We start from the raw sequence: 22,988 nt of genomic DNA on the forward strand, positions 1-22,988 counted from the left end.
AAGAATAAACTGTGCATATGAGATATGGGTTCAAGTGGGGGAAATGTTCACTCCGTGAACAAAGACATATATTTCAATATTTGTCCTTATGTCAGCTCAATTTAAGTATTTTATAGTAACTTCAATTTGATCTACTTATATGTACAGATTTTCTCCATTTCCGCGGTCCTGAATCCTGCTTACATTTTTACTTCGCTTGCAACAAAATATATTAAAACCAAACTGTTCTTATCCGCTAGATAAGACCATAGGTTATCATGGAAAATATGAATGGGCTGCTACTTGATGAAACTGAGATATAAGGGTGGAGGCAGAACTTTTGAATGACCCTCGTATATGCTAACTATATGAAACTTTAGGATTTTTATCAGATCATCATCGTCGTCGTTGACATCCTCGTTATAATTTACAGCTTATATTTTCATCATATCAGTATCGTCGTCGTCATTCTATTAACATGATCCAGCCAATTTATTTGCTTCTTTAGTTTTTATATTGCGATTAGAATAATATCAAATAGTCATAGGAGCCACACTGGCTATTTGCTTAGCACAACATATTTCCATTAATAACATAATACGCTTACAGCTTTGACTCAATAGTTACTGTTTTGAGTATTTTCACAGTTTGTTGGCTAATCTAATATCAGGAACAGATACTTTTCTGATGATATTGGGATGGACTGTATGTAGTCCAAACATGAAACCGTAGTCTAAACATGAAACACAATTACAGGAACATGGTGGGACGTGCACACAAGAGCATACTGAGAGGAATGTTGTCAATAATCGGCAAAACTATAAAAGAGACATTACCCGCGTGCCTTCGGCACTTGGTTAACCCTAATTGTGTCTCAATATCTATGTGCGAACTAGAATTGGGTGTATATATATCCGTGTACAAATATTCAACAGAAGTAACAATAGTTATATCTTTTATGATAAAGCTTCAACGACCGGGTGCGCCTTTTTGGCACAACGACTCATAGCATAGTAGTATAGCCTCTGGACTATAGATCCAAAGGTTGAGGGTTCGAACCCTGGTAGAATTTTAATTCAAATTGCATTTTGAATTGCATTTTGAAAATGATGAATGTCCTTCTTTTATGGCAAATGATTAAAACTGATTTTTTTTTAAAATTTAACAGTAAACTGTATAAATCTATTGATATGTACTTTAAGTGTATATAGTTGGGATAAAAAGTCGACGATCAATTGAAAATTATGACCTTTCATATTAAAGATATAGATTTTCCCCCAAACGACCTATTTTTTCAGGTTTTATATCAAAGTATATTGTCATTAGATTTATACAATTTACTTCGATATGTCTGACATGTCTGATGTGTCCCACAATAAATACGTGAAAATGTCGGTATCCTAGCCCTGTGGTCCTTGTGATCGTTTGGTGCTTCAAAGTTTGTTTTCAAGAGGTTGACCATATCAAGCCTGCTTGGCCTTCCGGCCATTTCCTCCATATATTTTTATTTGCTTTTGATATATTCAGATTTTAGATTTTAGATTTTCATATTTTTGTATTTAAATACAAACTATTCAATCATGTTTAAATGTTGTTTGAAAAGTATTGCTTAAATACTGTGGATGGTAGATGGAAAAGTTTACACCATAGCTTTACAGTACATAACAAAATTTACGGTATAAGTATAGACATATTTACTCAGAGATGGGGTTTATTTTTAACATTAAGTAAAATTAACTTACTATTCACTGTATGTAGTACATCAGTAGTTGATGAAGTTAGCTGTTCCCAATTTATGTGCATAAAAGATACGATTGGGTTGTAAAATGCAAATTTGTGTGTTTGATTAATTTAATTTTGTTATTATTATTAACCCTAACACTGAACACTGCATTTTGCTATCGGAAGTTAAAGAAGAAATGAAAAAGGAGTGAAGATGAACAAAGTAGTCACTTGGTACCCTTGGGATTCGAACCTTAAACACGATCACCGACCGGTAGCCACAATGTTGTGATGGTCCGGTCAGCGATTCCCTGAGCATATAGCACTTGGGGTGATTGCGTGATCGCATCACGTGGGATTCATGCATTCGCGGTGGTATTCTGTGATATTTATGGGTGTTAGGGCTATAGCGTTAATGAGTTAGATGGGTTAGATTTCGCAGCGGCAATGGGTTGCTAATTACTATGAATATTAACAACGTACCTACACCCCGGGGGAGGCACTCCCTATCTGAAATGGCAGGGATGTGCCTCGGCCATGTTAAAAGTAGGGGGCATTCAGGTCAAATGTACAATTACAAAAATATGGGGTCATTCAGTACACAACCTGAATAAAAATGGGGTCATTCAGTATGAAACTTTGAAAAAGGATGGTCATTGGGGTAACAAAAAGTAAAATGGGAGTCATTGAGTACAGCATTGCCAAAAGAGTATCATTAAGTACACATAAATAAGTGCCAAACTGCGTAAAAACAACTTGGCCACTGACCTTGGAAATGTGAAAAATCTCATTATTTCTGGAGGAGAACACAAATACCACCTAAATTTGGGAATTAAAAGGGGGGTCATTGGGTATAGCAGGAAATAGAAAAAGGGGGTCATTGAGTACATGAATTTTTTTAAAGGGGGTCATTGAGTAATAGGTAGGACCATAACACAAAAAGGGGGTCATTGGGTACAAGCCGGTTTGAAAAGGGGGGTCTATCCCGAGGCACATGATGCATATCTGTCATGGAAGTGCCCCCGGGACCTACACAAGGTTAGAGTTTTTCTTTTGATTAATTATAGACGAGTTTACTGAGTTCACTACTATTAGATAGACGAGTTTACTGAGTTCACTAGTATTATACCACAACGAATACAACGCTAATTCGTTATGAAGCTTATGGCTTACGATAAATGTTTGTGCTTTTTGTACGTGATTTTCTATCTTTTCTTTTTTGACTTAAGTTGGAAAAAAATCAATAAAACTATAGGGCCTAGAACATGTAAAGTATATTTAAGTGGCAAATTGCATTACTTTTCATTGTAAACGTGCAAAGTGCCAAAGCCCAGACTTGAACATAGTCCGAATAGTGTTGATTTCCATACGAATGTACCGAATGTCGCCTATATTAATTAACAATAATATTAGACGGGTCGTAACCCTTATTGGTGATGACATTCAAACGTGATACATAAACCTATGACAACAAGTCAAATACTTTTCTCATTAATTTGTTCAAAAGTTGGTTATCTGAGCCACTGAACCATAAGTAACACAAAGCAATAACATTAACTGACGTTGAAAGAGTTCCAACCAAGTTGGTATTCACCTTTTCGGTAAATCCCATAACCCTTTGCGAGTACACCTGAGACCTCGTCATTTAACGTCACGCATCTGCGCACATCGTTACTGCGCACTGCAAGTCGGCGTCACGTCAAATGACAAATTCTCAGGTGTACTCGCAAAGGCTTATGGGATTTACCGAAAAGGTGAATTGCTAAACATTGAGTAAATTCAGACTCACAACCTATAGGCACAGGTCAATAAGTTCCATTTACTTTATAAATATAATAATTTGACATAATACTGTTGCGAACGAGTTCTGATAACAAGTATACGTAATGATATTCTTATGTGAAAAAAATAGCCAAAGATTCATGAACTTTGTCTATTCGGTTGTGCAAAAGTCCTGCATATGCCTTATCTAAGTTTTGTGGATGTCAGAACATTAATATTTTTGTCAAATTGTCAGGATTTGTATACGATAGTAAAACAAAATACTGGTCCCTTCAAAACCTTTGCCTGAAGAAATGAGGGAATTTAGATGGGTCGCGTGAATAATTTTCCTATAGTAAAAGGGGTAGGAACTCGTTTCTTTAATTGTTTGTTTTAGTAAAAACGGAGGATACACAATGAAGACAGCTGCGAAATCAGGGATTGGAACATAAAATGAACGTGAGAGAGGAACGCTGTGGTGGATCCGGGGCCAGCTGCCCCCTGGTCTGCTGGCCGGATTTTTAAAGATTTTTTTGGCCCCCTTTGAAAAAGATAACAAATCTTGCAACACCACTGAGGGTCAGGGAACACGATATTATCAAACACCATTCTCCCTATTTTAAATATTGATCGGTCCCTTAGATAGTTTTAAACTGAAAATTTCGCAGCCGTGCCTGGGTTCAACGCGTTTGGTACATGTATATAGTTTCATTTTCATTGACATGATCGATAGATCTGCACGTACGCATAATAGGTATATTAAATTTTTAGATCGAGTTCGTTTTCCGAGCACTTTATCCACGTCAACCATCTACTGGCTCGTCCTAACTGGTCTGACCGGTGTATGTGTATCGTTGACATACACGGTTCCACAAGTATACGTCTCTTTAAAAATTTGGGCAGAACTAAATGACTGCCAGGCCCCTTAACTTGATTTAAAGTGTTAAACATGGACTGATAAGTTACACATTAAATGTGTGGTACTTTTGCAGCAATTTATGAAAGTTTTTTCAGTGACAATTTTGTTATAAAATTAGCAACTTTGTGGCTTTTTATCTCATGTATGAAATAGGTTAATAAATGCTCGAGAAATTGTACAAAATAATGCCCTTGTACTGAGATGTTGATGAGTCTAATGCACTCCCCCTTCGGGGCTCGTGCATTAGAGGCATCAACATCTCAGTACGCGTGCATTATTTTGTACAATTTCACTCTCAACAAGTAAGACGCATTCATTAACCTATGATTAAAGTTCTTCTTTGATAATGAAGTATACAGAACTATAATAGGTAATTTATTGAATAATTGTCATTGTTTTTTCTGGTGATTATAAAGATTATTATATATACAGGGTGTCTCAATAAAAATATGCCCTGTGGATCGGGGGACGTAACTTACAATGTCGGCAGTAAGATCAAAACTTTTTTAAAGATTCAAAACCATGACGTTTCTTCTTTAAAATGATGCACAAAACATCAAAATCCGTTCACGCGTCACTGAGATAATTGGGATTTTACAAATAGACCCATTTTTGGACCGTTCCAATGGGGCAATACACATTAAACACTAATGTGCTGCATTGCAGTATATAATGGACAAAAGAAATGAAATTGTAAAAAAATTAACCACTGATCAATTAATCTGTAAAAGTATGTTTTTCACACCTATGTGAAAACATATATTTTAATATTGTTCAAACATTTCATAAGCAACAAGAGGGCCAAAGTGGTCATAAGTTTCATAGTATACACATGCATGACCAAAAACACGTTCTTTCCCAAGAATGAAATATCACGAATGGCGTTTAGTGGCCCAAAAACGCTAGTTGATGCGCGACTAGTGATTTTCATAGCCTATTTTCATATCCATATATAGGAATTTTGATTATAATAAGCAGGATTTTTATCTGAAAGGTATAGCACAAATACAAGATTTAAAAAGAATACACTCTTTATTATAATTTCTTTATCATTTTCTAATATTTATAATGTTTGAGTGATGGTCCTGGTGCAAATCAGTCGAAGAAATACGTTTTGCGAATTAGTAGATTAATAAATGACTCCTAAACCATGTAAAGCTATGTTAACACATCAACTACAGCAGATCGCAATTCGCAAGTTTCTCTGAAAAAAAGAATTTTTTTCCTGGGTCACGCATGTGTACATTATGAAACTTTACTGACTCCATGGACCTTTGGTTGCTTGACAGATGTAGGAACTATATTTTTATAAGGATTATATTTTCATATATTCTTAACCCAAAGAGAAAGATGTGAAAACATTCTTTGAGAGATTAATTGATTGGTTGGTTGATGTTTTCAACTCATACCCAGCAAGACTGAGAGTAAACTTTCTTTCTTTCTTCCATTCTAAACTACAATGCAGAGCATTATGTGTAGTACCCCATTGGAACGGCCCAAAATGGGTCTATTCGTACAATCCCAATTATCTCAGTGATGCCTGAACAGATTTTGATGAATTGTGTTCCATCTTAGAGACGAAATGTCATGGTTTTTGAATCTACAAAAAAGTTTTGACTTTACTGCCGACATTTTAAGTTACGTCACCTAATCCACAGGGCCTATTTTTATTGAGACACCCTGTATAATAACACATTCTACCATTGACAATATTGAAAGTTAGAAGCCGTATCTCAGAGATTCTAATTTCAGTTTACGCAGAAAGACGTAACTCAGTACAAGTTGTCAGTTCCAATCAATTTTGATGTAGTTTGTACCATCAAAATAATAATCGACCACATTCATGACATTGTCAACAACAATAAGGGAAGTAAGATCTATACCGAGATTTAAAATACAGATATCATAATTATTAAAGATAGCTACCCTTTCTGCAAGTCGGTCAGTACAAGTTCTTCCAACTACATGTCCCTGAAATATCAGACTTGGCAAAATACTTGTCTAGCAATACAGCGGAGGTCATGGGTTCAACCATCTCTAAATTCCACCCACTGATTTCTCTTTCAAACCCTAACTTCCGCACCACTCCTTCTGCACGTCGATATTTAACCAACGAAGACAAATCAGTACTTTACTTCTATTGACTGATTTATCGGTCTTCGTCGTGTCACAAGACTTACGTCAGTATCTTAGCTAGCCCCCTGTCTACCCGTCATTTTTGACGGGCAGTTTCCTCAAAGTGATGCGATGGGCAAGTCATGTCCTTACAATTCTGCACACCAAGAACGACCATAGACTATGTACCCTCAACGACACTAAGTATTGTCTAAGGTGACGACACCCCCTACTGTGTTCACGGTCCCCGAATTACTTACCGAATTTCCCGACGCCTTATAATTTCAGCCTCCGTCTGGACACGACTTATAAATAAGATGAATGGGATGTGGAGAATGTCCGTCTCAGCTGACACCAGATGGAAAGACGAATCTGTGTATGCAAGAAGAGTCACTAAAAGGACAGTTATACAGAAACAAATACATGAGCAGAGGAAGCGTGAGGTATGATATGTTTTACTTTGATCATGTTGATAAGTGGAGCACCGTCGAGTTTAATATTAATTAGCATTAACAAGAATGCGTCTTTAAAAAGACAAAGTTCACGGATCATGTGTATAGTACTTTGAGCTACTTTGGTTTAACTTTTAATATTCATAATACTAACCTGCTGTGCACTGATTTGACAATAAATAAGCGATTTGAGGCAATAATGATACTTGCATCTTGACTATGGAAAATAATTTTCAAAAAAACCTCATTTTGCATTTAGGTTTTTAAGCCACCTACAGGAAATAAATGTAGCTATTATTACGATGAAAATTACATCAACATGTCTGCAGTATCAGCCCATCAGATGCTATTTCCAGTTGGACGCTCCATTCCTTTTTAAAAGAAGTTTTATTTGGAAGCAAATCGCCTAATGTGTTTCATGAACACTGCATGTCAAATTCCAGGGTCAAATTATTTTGTTGAATAGTTTTCTATACATAAGCTAGATGCCTTATCACAAAAGTAAACACATTACAATACATTTTGGTCTTGCTAACTTTTGTCAGGAATATTTGTCTCATTATTCCAGGTTTATGAACACCAATTATTATTTTGTAACAGAAAATATATTATACAATGGATATGTTTACACACACATTGCTTGGTTATTACAAGAGTCAATAAACATTCAATTAACTATAGAGAATGGACTAAATTTTGCGCACTCTAGTTATTTCTGAAGTAAATCGCCTATTGCAGCTTGCTGAATAGGTTTCTATGCAGATGATATGCCTAATCACATTTATACTGACCATAGTGACCTGCCTAATTTTTATTAACCAATCAGTTATGTATTACCAGCAACAAGAAGAGTCTTTCAAAAAGGCACAGTTCACGGATCAGGTGTATAGTAATTTGTTCCAACTTTCCATTTTCATATCAAACCTACTCTGCACTGATCTTACAATAAATTAGTGATTTGAGGCATAAATGATGCCTACATCCTGACTCCTGACTCTACAGCAAGAAACGACTCAATGAAATACAAACTTTCAAACCAATACACTATCATAGGCCTTTTGAAATTCAATTATACTATGCTGATAATAACCTTGGCCCAATATAAGGGTTCCAATTAAGATAAGCAAACATTACTGGGTAGATAACAGGAACTAAATTTCGTCAGTTGGAAGTAATTGAGTAAATCGCCTGTATCAAAATATGCAGTGTATTTTTCATATATGCAGGTAATGTGCACAGCCTTATCACAAAATAAACAATAGCATTGACCTTACCCACCAATCAGTAAAGCCTATTATAATCATGTGATGGCTCAATCCAATAGTAAACATGCTTTAATAGAAAAAAGGCAAAAACATAGTCCTGGCTGCCATTGTCTCAATACAAGATAAGATGTGCTAAAAAGTCCTTGTCATGTGGGCAGGATTAGATAAAAGGATTCAAACCTGGGTATGAGACATTAGGAATTATTTCCTAGCCTCTTAATCACAGGGTTGATGGGCTACAATAGTTATTCAAGACACAGTGTATGTAAGGGATAAACTGTGCATTATGACATGTGGCTTCAAGTGTGGGAAATGTTCACTCCGTGAACAATAAAAAAGACTAAAAAATTCTTACACTGGGCAGTCTCACTCAAGATTAAATGTGCTAAATTGTCCTTGTTATGGGTAGCAGGATTAGATAAAGGCATACAAACGAGGGTATGAGATATCAGGAATTACTTCCTAGCCTCTTAACCACAGGGTTGGTGGGTTACAATAGCTATTCAAGGCACAGAGTATGTAAGGGATAAACTGTGCATGAGATGTGGCAAGTTGTATCAACGTTCACTGGCGTGAACAAAAATGCAATCTGCGCATTTGTCCCGGTTACGTCATTGGGCGAGCTCGCAAACCGATGTGAGAGCGAGTTCGCAAACCGATTTTGCAATATCCCACTTCCCCAACTAATTTGTTTTATTTAACATACTTAACTCCAAATGAGAATAATAAAAATTCCAGACATTTTTCGGCGCACATTGAACATTTATGTACCATTCCCGGGATACCAATATCCTTCAATTGGGTAAATTTGGTTAATTTTGAAAGTAAACAGGCAAAAAAAAAGAAAAAAAGAATCACATCGCAGATTTGGGCAAGATGTTGCATGGTTCTTTACCCTGGATAACAGGCTGGTACACACGAAATTTTGAATTGTTGACACCATTTTTTTCACCACGGACCGACGTGTACCGACGCCCTGTGATTTAGCAGGAGCACTGGCAACGCCGCTGCTCTAGCTCATAAGAATTAATACGGTATGCAAGCAAACTTCACAAGCATTGATTTCTCTTGCAACAGTTACACGATACCGTACTTTACTAGTTGGATATCTGTCTCATTTTAAGGTCTATATTCTGGATAGGTAGGCCTAATGGAGGATGAATAATTTTGAAAAAAGACACCAAGGAAGCAAATAAGAATGATTTTAATCATTATATACCTTTTTGTTATGACAAAGGTAAATTTACTTTCATTTTACATGTTTTATGTCGTTCTACCTAATTTACTTCGTCCCGTTTGAATGCAAGCGAACTAGGAACGTTATTGACACATGGGTCATGCACAATTTTCTTTCAAATGTATAATTAGATATCTTACTAAACATGCTGAATAGAAGTTCGATGAACCATAAATCTCATAATAATGTTCCCGCTTGCACATTATTGGGGTGCGTTTGCCTTTCATTACTTCCGAGGACTTCAACTGAACAATACATCGAAACAACGAGGACTTCGGGCCGGTGGCGTAGCTAGGGGTTGTGGCGCCCGGGGCTAAGGATACATAATGTCCCCCCCCCCCCAATTCATCAAACAATTGCTCGCGGAGCAATAGAATGTTCGCACAAATACCACTAGTTCATTTTGGTTATAATGAAGTTGAATTACGGTCTTACGGTCTTAAATTGATATTTCAAATGACTACTTGATGTGTTGAATGCGCGCGAAGCAAAAATTTTGACATTCATCACTTGGAGGGCGCAGAATTGATGCTGAATTGGTCAATTTGGCGCCCCTTAAAATACTACACCCATTGATTTTTTGTGCATTTTTTGCATTTTGTGAAGAAATTACAAAAAAAAAATTGGACAAAGTGGTATGCAAAATGAAGGGGCAAATCTTCTCGTGTTATTGGTGGCATCGGTATCAACGTAGCTTACATGCTTTTGAAGATAGAAGCCAAAAGGAGGTACATCACTGATGATTTAAATTCACTTCATTTTGGAAAGCTTACTATCAACGGATTTCGTTAATATATATATGTTGCTAACACGTTAGGGAAATAATTTCAAATAAAGTTGATATGTAAAATGGGAATAAGTGGTTCCTGATTTCTTTTATGACTTCATGAACTTGGTGCTCCACAACTATCAAAAACGAACCGGTTAAAATGCTTCTATTTTCAATGTTGAGCTATATTTTGTATTTTTAACTTGCGACATTATTTCACTGAAACTTAATTAAGCCACAGGTAACAGGTTACCACAACCATACTACAGCAATGTTGAAAAAAATTGTATTTCTTGTCACCTATACCACCATATTGGGTAGTTTTCCGTAAGCGTAACTTTTGTGATTTTGGTAACTATTTTATATTTATTTGTGAAATCCATCTCAACTAGGCATTCAAAATTGTACTCACCATCCCAAGGTATATTAGTATATCCACCTTGCACTTCTCGATATATATCCAGTTAAAGACAGAATATCAAAATTATTCCTCATTATGATATCACAAACTCTCACATGTGTATTCAAAATGGATGCTTAAATTTGACCTGAACCAATTGACCTATAACCTGACATACGGTGACCTAGTAGCCTTTTCTTCTCCTAACAACACATTATAGTATTATTGACTAATGACTATGCATCTATTGTGTAAGTGTTTATATATTTTGCATGCACCACTAGATTTTCTATAGAGAGTATAACAAAGGATTTAATGTATTCTATTCATGTACCCTACTTGAACATGTTGAATAGAATAAATCATGGTTTGTTATGAAACACGCATCTGAGTAACTAGGATACAGTAAACAAAATATATATAGGGCTAAAATGACTTACTACAATTGTTTAAAAGCACTTTTTCTTCTTTTTTTTCATATTTTTTTTTTATTTCACATGATCCGTGCATATATCGCCTAGCTATAAATGAAAAAAATATTTATTTAGACCAATCAAACCAATATATGGGTGTAGTACGCCCTTAAGGTAGCGCCCTAAGCTCGTGCTTTTGTTTTATTTACAGTAATAAGGACCCATAACGTTTTATCACCACGATAATCCAGCCATATGATGCAATATACTGGACAAATCGTGCACGTTAATAGTAAAAGCACCAAATTTGGCATAGATGTAATGTTGGATATGACTGTAACCAAAATTTTCATTATGAGTTCAGATATTGGGGGTTAAAAATGCATTTGTGTGTGTTCCGTTGACATTTTTTACCCAAGTAATACATAACAATGGATATAACTCGTCTTCATGCACATCCACGTGGCTGCGGGTGTGCCAATATGCTTTTGGACATAAATACACTCTACGGCAAGGTAAAAGGAAAAAGCATTTTTTTCTACAGCACAATCCGATCTATTTACCAGTATTACAAATGATGAACCGCACACCATAATAATTATATTCAAAACTTCCGCCATAAAAAATGGATAACATTAGGTCACTCAATTGGAGTAAACCCTCATTATTCCACCCAATAATTACTTTGGAAACATCACATAGATATCGACATTCTAATAGCGGCCGTTAAAAAAACACGATTACAAAATGAAAATACCTACATAAAATCATTTTTTACTGAAATTAGTTAGTGGGTGTACAGAAAAATAGAGATGGTGTCGGCCAAACATGGAAAACATGAGCTTTTGAAAGATATTGTGCAATTTCAACAAGTTCTATCTACAATAATATGACCAATAGAATGGTATTCACGGTTTCCAAAAAAATGTGAAAATAATGGGTATTGGCCGGTACTATATTCTGGGATACCCTGTATACACATTTCAAAATTGAAATCATTGTCACGATTCTTGTTAGAAGCTGCTGGATGTAACATTGTATTCAAACAAGATCAGTTTAATGTTGCACTTCAAGTTCAGTAACGTTATAAATGCTTATGGAACAAGTAAACAGTTTCAATTATGGACATTAATGAGTGATGGCACCGGCTCATGCAGCTGCTGAAAGTATCCAAATATAAAGCGAATAAATTTGCCTATGTGCACTATGATAGTTCACATGCACAGTAATGAAAGTATCAGATAACATAACATTTTCATTAACATAGTTTCATTAACATATCAAATGCATGGTAACCATAGGAACACGTAATAGTTACCATGGCGAAATATGAGTGATGGCCCGGTATAGCTCCCGGTGATTGAACAGCTGCTGAATTATGTGTTATTGTAAATTCTCATGAAAGCAAATGCTTTGTCTTTCCTAAGGGACTGTGCAATAATTATGAGCCCTGGGGAGTGTAAAATTGTGGGGGGGTAAGAAATTTTGGCCAGCCAAAGGGGGGGGCAATATTTGGCAATCCGAGAGGGGGGCCAAGCGATTTTTGGCACACATTCATGGGGCATCTTTTTAACAAAACGCTGTAAAAGGCTTAGGAAAACAGTAAGGAAACGCTTAAATATGCACATTTTCCTGCTCGCTTCCCTCGCAATATATATCTACACCATTTTATGTTTCAAAATTGGGATCCCAAAAAGTTGGCATGTGCAAGGGGGTGTAAAGATTGTTTGGCGGGCCTAGAGGGTGAAACGATTTTTGGCGGGCCGTTTCTAAATTTTATCCCCCCGGGAGTCATAATTATTGAACATGTTGAACAGCCCCTATTATGAAGAACAGAAACTAAATTGAATTTTAACCATAGAGGTGCGTCTTACCTCTTGTGCTCTCTTGGATGAGATGCGACTGCAACATGCTACGCATATTAACTTTCCTATAAATTATGACTAAAGCAAGTGGCGTAGCGTCATAGGGCCACGGGGGCACGTGCCCCCAATCGATCTGATATTTTTTTTAATCCCATAGGAAAATTGCCGAAAAACGGCTTGTGCCCCCCAATCAGACCCGGTGCCCCCAATCATGGTCGGTGCCCCCCCCCCCCCCCCCCCCTAATGTGATGACCCACGCTACGCCACTGACTAAAGCAATATTTAGTCTAGCCTCTAGACTCTTGTATTTCGGTTATTTCTTCTTCTTAATCCAGCCGAATAACGGCTGGACTCTTGTATCCCAGCAGTTTCTTCTTCTTCTTCTTCTTCTTCTTCTTCTTCTTCTTAAAATATGTATATAATATTGATATGATTAAAAATAAAATGGAGGTCATTTCAAGATCATCAGAGGTCAACAAAGGGCAAAATATTTTATTAGCTAGATTGTTATTAAACTTAATCGCTACATTTTTCGCGAAAAGGCAATTGTGTTCCAAATCTTTTCAAGGTCATTAGAGGCCACTTCAAGGTCACGGCTGGACTTCGTAGCCTTTAAGCCTGCAGTATATGTAGTTAGTCCAGCCGGGCGACGGCTGGACTTTTGCATTTGGGCAGTTTCTTCTTCTTTCTTTCTTCTGTCAACCTTGATATAATTTGCTCTAGCTACTTCATTATTTGACCGATTATAACCATTATTATGTTTTGATGGATCCAAGTTGTGATAATATTGGATCCAAAACATAATAATGATAAAATGATGCTTTACGCCCAATATTTATTGGTCTCGCTATGAGTTGTAAAATATTGGACTCGACTACGTCTCGTCCAATATTTTAAAACTCATAGCTTGACCAATATATATGGGCTCAACCGATCAATTTTATATCAAACTTGGGCAAAATGCCCACTACCCCAGCCTTTACATTTGACATGCTACAGTAATGACACTTGGCCATCAGCATTGGCTGTAGTTGGGGCCTATGGGGTAATCACAGATTTGGGGTCAAAGGTCATTAAGAGAGTATTTCCGGCACATAACCAAATATCTTCAAAATGCTTCTTTTCCTACAGATTACATGGTACAGAGATACGACTGACACATATGCATCGGCACAAGTTGATGTCTATAGGGTCAATACAGCTTTGGATTTCTAGGTCATGCAAGGGTCAAATAGGATTGATTACTGAAAATTACTTTAAAATTCACTATTTGCTTCATATTAAGTGTTTTGACCATCAGAATAATGCCAAAAGGGCTTTAGCAGTATATGTACATGATTGTAATCAGACTTGGCTTAAACATCGAGGAGGGGTCTGTTTTGGGGTCAAAAGGGGTAAAATTTGAAAGTTTGTCCAATTTCAATGAAAATTAGTATAATATAATTTATGTGATCCTGATATGATTCCAAATATGATGGAGGTCACCAGAGGTCAACCAAAGGTCAAAAAGGGTAAAAAGTTTGTCCAATTTGAATGAAAATTAGTATATGTGATGTGATATGATTCAAAGCATGATGAAGGTCATTTCAAGGCCATCAGAGGTCATTCAAAGGTCAAACTACAACCTTGGCGAAAAATGTTGCCACACCTGAGCGTTAATTGGCCAACATCCTGCCCCGCTCCCCTATTGCAATGTTGATTTGGACAAAATCGTCATCATTTCTTCATTACAGTCTCCCAACATTGAAAAATGGGGGGTGGGGAAGGGGCGAGTATAAGCTGCATGTACATTTGCAACTGTTATACAAAATAATACGGAACTATCACATATTTGGCTCCGATTGCGTGCTTTTAACACCAGAACGTGCAGGTGTGGCAACGAATTTCCGCCAAGGTTGTAGCTTATTGGATATATAATTTTTAAACTTAGTACTGACATTTATCACGATGTTGACAATTTTCAAGGTCATCAGAGGTCATTTCAAGGTCACGGCTAGACTTCGTAGTCTTATAACGCTGCAATATATCTAGTCTTGTTTGTTGTCTTTCAATACTTTAACAACTTTTAAAAAAATTTATAATTGCATATTTAGGACCTGGATGACGGTTTTATGTTATTCGATATTGGAGACGTTTTCCTAAAATATGTGAAATGGAGAAATGCTATGCCAAGAGTTACACCATTTTATGGTTAGTATGGCTAATAACAACGCAAAGTGTAACGAAAGCATTTTGTAAGCAAAGATACACGTCAATAAGGATTATTACAGACTTGACATTTAGTATGGAATATTTTTTCGCAAAATTCCAAGACTGGTCTGGAAGGGGTCTGCATAAACCGCACGGGCTAGATATTAATTTGGGTGTGTCGGGAGATGATGTAAAATAATTGTTTGATAGAAAATGAGCTTTTCATGAGTTTACATTATGATGCTCACAATTTAGCAAATTTGCCTAAAATGGCGGATTAAGGGAGGATGAATTTGAGCTTTGTAGGGGACACAATTTCTGACTTCATGCAACATTGTTCTGTTATTATCAAATATAAAGGGGTTTGAGGTGATATTTCTTAAACTTCGTAAGCAATTGGCATTCATCACATCTGAAATACACTTGCAATGTATCAATATTTTGAACATGGGAGGAGCTATAAATATGGCTTTTAAAAGTGGTATGTACTCAAAAAGTTTGAATGGCCCCCCTGAGGTCAAATGTTATAAACTTACGGTACAAAGCAACTGCGCGGATTCTTGGTTGTCCAATGAACTCATGCTATTTCTTTGTATACAGTAAGTGTATTACATCTGGCCCCAGGGGACCATTCAAACTTTCTGAGTGCGTACCACTTTTCAGAGCCATATTTTGTAAAGCTCCTCCCACTTTCAAAACTGGTAGATTGCGAGTGCATTTCAGTTCTGACGAACAATTATTGATATTTAGGTTCAGCAAAATCACCTCAAACCTCAATAAATTTGATAATATCAGAATAATGTTGCTCAAATTCAGACATTTTAAACCTCACAAAAATCGAATTCAGTCGCCTTAATCCGCCATTTTAGGCTAATTCACTACATTCTGAGCGCCATAATGTAAACTAATGGAAAGCCCACTTTCTGTCAAACAATTACTTTACACCATCTCCCGACACACACTAACTAATATTTACCTTGTGCGGTTTTTGCAGACCCATTCCAGACCAGTCTTGGAATTCTGCAAAAAAAAAATTCCATATTAAATGTCAAGTCTGTATTATCCCTTGCAGAAATTTGACTATCAAATATATATCAAATGTATATCAAATGTCTATTAAATGAGCATTTGATAGGGTTTTGATGTATCAAAACCCTATCAAATCATATTTTGATATAGATTTGATAGTATCAAATCTCTATCAAATTTGTTTTTCCTATCAAATTCCTATCAAATATGACTTAATCAAAAAATAATCTATCAAAATCCTATCAAATATGACTCAATCCAAAATAATTCTATCAAATGTCTATCAAATATGACTTTAGACTTTTTAGACACTATCAAATTCCTATCAAATATGACTTGATCAAAAATAATTCTATCAAATGTCTATCAAATATGACTTGGCTGATTTTAGACTTTTTAGACACTATCAAATTCCTATCAAATATGACTTAATCAAAAATAATTCTATCAAATGTCTATCAAATATGACTTTGCTGATTTTAGACTTTAGACACTATCAAATTCCTATCAAATATGACTTAGCTGATTTTATACTTTTTAGACACTATCAAATTCCTATCAAATATGACTGCATGGTGCTCCTAGAAAAGAGGGACCTGCAACCATCAATACCATGGCAGCTTTCACATTTCAAACGGTCATGACAGTTGGTGTTGCAGTTTTTTTCAAAATTTGGGGGCAAATGTTGTGTTACAGAAAAGGAATTTTATTGGCAGCTCGAGGTATGTGTACCTGGGGTGTGTACTAAACTGTAAGTAGGCTATATACAGTCGACATTTTGATTTAATTTTTAAAATAAAATTGATAAGCTTACCTACTATATCTGAATATCGTAGTTCATACTAAAAATTGTTTGCATGATACGGTACACATTAATTTGGTACATATAGGCCTACTACATGTACATACCATAGTCACAAAATGCACATTGCACAGTTCATGATCATGAGTTTGCAATTGCAAATTGGAACAGATGTCTATATCGCACCATGCGCACATCACTTGGCATACGTATTGAAAGATTGCACATGCGTATTTCAAGCTTGCTAATGCTTGTGAAAGATGCGCTAATTGTGAGAGCGCAGGCGGTGATGGAAGCGATATCGCCAATTTTGAGGTCGCCATTGGATTAACACATAATCATGAAATCTTTACAAACAATTCTAAATTTGTTATGTGGTGTCAAAGCAAAATTATTTTACTCTAAAACCGTCGGGGTACGACAGTGTACCACACTGCAAGTATGTTAATTTTCCATTTGTAATTGCTAACCGTGTATTTTGAATGGGGCTGTCAGCCCTGTATCTTCGCCAGCCTCGTATGTCACATGTTGCGCTTCCTATGCCGTCTGTGAGAGCGCACCACCATTGATTGCGCCATTGAAATACACAGGAAAATACACACGTTTGGATGGCGTTTTGTCACTGCAAAAACGTACTATAGATAAAAAGTTTGGTATCAAATTAAAGCTTATCACGTGTAGAATATTATTCTTTTAACAGAATATATTGATGACCATCTACTTTTTTTGCTATTTTGCCGCAAAGAAAAAAGGTGCAAATTTAATCCTAAAAAATCACTCAATTTTTGAAACCGGACGTTGTTCAAATTCGTGCCAAAACTTCACCTATGAAATAAAATATTGAGATTTTTTGATTCCTTCATGTAAACACTTGTCGGAAGCAAATGAGCTGAAAACGTGCGAATTTTGATTTTATATTGCATCAAATTTCATACCCTAAATTTCATTTCCGCGTATTAGCAATTGCAATTTTGCTACCCTTTTTTTTACCCACGAAAAACTACCATTTTTAAGCTTCCAAAATGCTTGCTATTTTCATAAGGGTAATATGATGAGTATAACCCCACAACAACATGACTGAATTAGACCAATGGGTTGGCCCGCTTTAGAGGTAAAGCTGGCCAATCCACAGGCCTACTTGTTACTCAATTTGTTTATGCTTTGATGACTTAACACACACATGACTACTAGTATATTAAGTAACATGTGATCTGTGGGTTGGTCTGGTTTACCTCTAAAGAGCACATTTATAAGCTAATATTAAAGATTCCAATGCAATGACAATCTGTACGAGCCATGCAGCCAAATTAACATTAAAATAATTTACATTAAATTTTAGACTGTTGACACATCAGATATAGACTAATTCCATAGAAAAGGAAAGGGGAGATTGCCACGTACAATGGCGTCGTTAGCCATGGGGAGAAATTTGGGGTATTTGGGTCCTTGCAGACCGTGCGCGGAAACAGCCTGCGTGATAATACGCTTTGGCATTGTTACCTGTACGCAGTGCATGCGTCGAGCAATAAAGCGTGTCTATATAGCAAGCCTATATCGCCCAACTGAAGTTTTGGATGCATTTCAAGCAAAACCCGAATGCATGCCCCCCAATTTTTTTTTTCTATGATACAGGCGAGGCTCGATAGCCAGCTAAAAATTTGATACATTTTTGATATAGAAGATTGGAAATGTTTGACAGGCTTTTGATATAGCTAGCTAGTGTGCACTCGGGTTCGATAGCCTGCAGCTATAAAAAATTGATAGACTTTTGATATATTGAAGATAGCAAGTGTTTGATAGACTTTTGATAGGGAGAGGATCGTTATCCAGTGGAGGTGTTTGATAGACTTTGATAGGTGAGAGGTTCGTCAGCCAGCTAAAAATTTGATAGACTTTTGATATAGAAGATTGGAAGTGTTTGATAGACTTTTGATAGGGGAGAGGATCGTTATCCAGTGGAGGTGTTTGATGGACTTTTGATAGGGTAGAGGATTGTTATCCAGTGGAGGTGTTTGATAGACTTTTGATATATAGAAGATTGCAAGTGTTTGATAGACTTTTGATAGGGCAGAGGATCGTTATGCAGTGGAGGTGTTTGATAGACTTTTGATAGGTGAGAGGTTCGTCAGCCAGCTAAAAATTTGATAGACTTTTGATATATAGAAGATTGCAAGTGTTTGATAGACTTTTGATAGGGGAGAGGATCGTTATCCAGTGGAGGTGTTTGATAGACTTTTGATAGGTGAGAGGTTCGTCAGCCAGCTAAAATTTGATAGACTTTTGATATATAGAAGATTGCAGGTTTTTGATAGACTTTTGATAGGGGAGAGGATCGTTATCCAGTGGAGGTGTTTGATAGACTTTTGATAGGTGAGAGGTTCGTCAGCCAGCTAAAAAATTGATAGACTTTTGATATAGAAGATTGCAAGTGTTTGATAGACTTTTGATAGGGGAGAGGATCGTTATCCAGTGGAGGTGTTTGATAGACTTTTGATAGGTGAGAGGTTCGTCAGCCAGCTAAAATTTTGATATACTTTTGATATATACAAGAGTGGGAGTGTTTGATAGACTTTTGATAGTAGAGAGGTCCGATATAGTCAGCTAACAAGAGATGCATGACAGAAATATATTATATTTGATATGGTTTTGATAGGAGTGTGACCATCCACCTAAACATTTCATAGACTTTTGATAGAGATCAGCTGAAAATCACATGCATCTATTTATTATATTCTATCAAATTCTATCAAATTTGGACACATTTGATAGAGTTTGATAGATTTATATCAAATCTCTATTAAATATGGACTTAACTTGTTTTTTTTGCTAGAGTTTTGATAGATCCTATCAAATACCTATCAAATACTCTATCAAACAGTCTATCAAATGATGTCCCAATTCTGTGGAATTCCGTTTGATAGAGTTTTGATATGTATCAAATCTCTATCAAATTTCGACAAGGGATTATTATTATTATTATTATTATTATTATTATTATTATTATTATGCTTATTATTATTATTATTATTATTATTATTATTATAGTTATTAGTGTTATTATTGTTATTATTATTATTATTATTATTATCATTATTATTATTATTATTATTATTATTATTATTATCATTATTATTATTATTATTATTATTATTATTATTATTATTATTATTATTGAATTGAATTATATCATCACCATTATTATTCTTATGATTATATGTGATTATTTTATTCTATATTTAAGCTGTAAAATGTAACCCGGATGTGAATGTTCTGCGCTTGCTGTATGCGTTGAATTGTGGCTTCGACTGCGCTAGTAAGGTAAAAAACATTTTTTATATAAAATAACAGTTTAAATCACCATGCAATATTTTCCTATTAAATTTATAAATCTACGAAACACCCAACAGTTTCGTTCTGGTATATTTTTGGCCATAACTCAAGAGTCACAAGACCTATGGTAATATAAATACGATTATTGGCTTCCTTGACTAATTTCACTTAAAGAATGAAATAATTGTTTTAGCCGCTGTCGTGTATCTATCGTCTCATATACACTGGCGACATCATCGCCTCGTTGTTTTACACCAAAAATAATGATGTCTCGCGCTAAAAACAATACCTTTATTCTCATTCTTAAACACTTCAATTCAACTAAACATAATAATCATAAGTATACCAAATTTTAATCAAATTAAACCCAACATTTTACAAGGAATTACCTAGGGCTTAGAATCGATCAGTCCCGTTGTTGCTATACATCTCCGATTGGTTCGCATAGCGAGTACGAGTATCGCGTCGACACGCACGCGCTGTGGTGTGTTAAAGTACACTGTTAAAAATATGGCTCCTTCCATCCCACCCGCCTTCCTCCACTAACATCGGATATATACCTCTATCATTGTTATTATGAAGGGTGAGTTAAAGTTGCTGCGAGAAACAATCGGCGTACATCCTGAACGCATCATTAATGCTAACACATGGAAGCAATGCTCTCATCTCGAATATGCCAGGGATCATGGCGTCAAAATGATGACGTTCGACTGCGAGGAGGAATTGGACAAAGTCAAGAAGATCCATCCGGAAGCTGAGTAGGTTTACTTTTTACAAAATTCAATGTCGATTATGTTTGATATTGTATGTCGTGTTGTGCCTTGCCGTTTGATTAAATTTAGTGACTATTAAGTGCAATTTAATCAGGCTTCGACTATAATCATAAATACATCTTTTATAAATACGCACGCACGTGATCATCTCCGCGCTGTCATAACAGCGTGTAGATAGGACATCTGGAGCATGGAGGTAACTTTCGACACAGGTCTTCCTGTACATTTGAATGCAAAGGCATTAAACAACACCAGACTGTTCAGCAAAATTGTCTATTTGGTTAAACTTAGAGAATAAAGGTATTGTTTTTGTGGCGCCTTGTGGCGCCCTCTACGGAGGGGCCACATATAGGCATGTACTTTGTGAATAGCTTCTAATTTCACTCTTGCTAGATTTACTCCTTAATTGTTTTGCTAAAATTATGCCCAGCTCAGAAATAAAACCACAATATGCTAGGATTTTATTTTATTATTGTTTTCTGATATGCACGGGATAAAATGATGTGTGTATATTCTTTGTTTAAAATACAAAATTAATGGACTTATAAAAACACCAAATAACCCGTGACCTTTGTATGGTTTAAACCAGTTTACCGCCTCTTAGAACCCGATAGACGGTGACATTTGACCATTCTAATTTTGTATGTTTTGAACATGTTTGCACATGAACTAGTTGTTTACAGTGTGAAGAATCTACAACATGCTCATCTATCAGGGTACAGTTCTTTAACCCCAATACATGTGTGCATTCATTGAATGACCTTTGAAAATGTGAGTACAAAAACTCATACTTTGCAACTTAAGGTCAAATTTTGCACTATGATTGTTTAATTGAGGTTATTGATAATATGCCACTGGATGAGGCCATTGTGGTCCATAGTGATTGCACGCGGTGCACCTAATCCTTAAACCAACACCAATTAATTATAGTTGACCAACACAACCACTGACCAATCATGAAATCACTAATTGGTTTATGACTTTATGTGCTTGAATCGACTGCTAACTGATTGTGACCAAAGATATTAGAAGCTCAGTATCTTTGTGGTGACTATCTCTGATAAAAAACATTAATTAACGAAAATCAGTTCTGGTCAGCAGAGAAAGGAATAAATTCGGAAGACATGACTGTGTTGAAGGTCAGAAGTGTATTTGCAAAAATAATATTCATTGTAATGCCTAACTGCTGGGAAGGGTTCCTAGCAAGGTTAAGTGAAAGAAACCCCACTGGCTATTTTGTCTGTTTAAAATAGAGTTTCTAAAGTCAGAAAGTTTATGACATTTATGTTCTCAGAGTCGTAGATATTAATTCCAAACATTTTTGGTAGTTAGATAGTGTAAAATTAACACCAGTTTTACGGTGTTTTACAGGGGACAGAATGAAAGGATATGACTATTTTGTCAACAACGGCATCTTCGCAACCTTTGGTCGTAATTTGATTGATTACGGTGACGTACCGCCAATTCCTGTAAATGAGGTATTTTAACATCTCTTAATATTTGAATAAAATACAAAAATTATGTATTGACGCATTGATACGTGCAATAATTATATATGCCCGGGAGTATATAATTTGTCAAAAATTGCTCAGTCCCTTCCCCGCCTTTATATAGATATAGATATAGATATAGATATAGATATAGATATAGATATAGATATAGATATAGATGATATACATTATATTTAATAATATGATATAGATATAGATATAGATATAGATATACTTATCTGTATAGAGTGTTCTTATGGTAAAAAAAATGTAACCTTTATTTATTTTCCAAAGCTCAAGCTCGCAGTGTGATAGAATACGCCTGACTCTCTTGGATGAGTGCCAGCGCCACCACTCTAAGATTTCTAGACTATATCCAGAGGGAGGCCCTTCGAATCATAGGCATGAGCGAAAAGGAAGAAAGTACAAAGCTGAATATCACATCTCTCCATCAAAGACGTCAAGTGTCTGCAGTAA

The 22,988-nt window shown here is 35.9% G+C and overlaps 1 protein-coding gene across 1 annotated transcript; it reads left to right on the forward strand.

Annotated features, from left to right (window-relative positions):
* Positions 1–6,789: 6,789 nt before the first annotated feature.
* LOC140165369 (ornithine decarboxylase-like) lies at positions 6,790–21,010 on the forward strand. The gene is made up of 4 exons (XM_072188690.1): positions 6,790–6,939; positions 14,991–15,087; positions 20,160–20,236; positions 20,831–21,010. Exons 1-4 carry the CDS (start codon positions 6,814–6,816, stop codon positions 21,008–21,010), a joined length of 480 nt encoding a protein of 159 aa, XP_072044791.1. The 5' UTR covers positions 6,790–6,813.
* The last annotated feature ends 1,978 nt before the right edge of the window (positions 21,011–22,988 follow it).

Source organism: Amphiura filiformis, chromosome 12 (genome assembly GCF_039555335.1).
Source record: "Amphiura filiformis chromosome 12, Afil_fr2py, whole genome shotgun sequence".
Lineage (NCBI taxonomy): Eukaryota > Metazoa > Echinodermata > Ophiuroidea > Amphilepidida > Amphiuridae > Amphiura > Amphiura filiformis.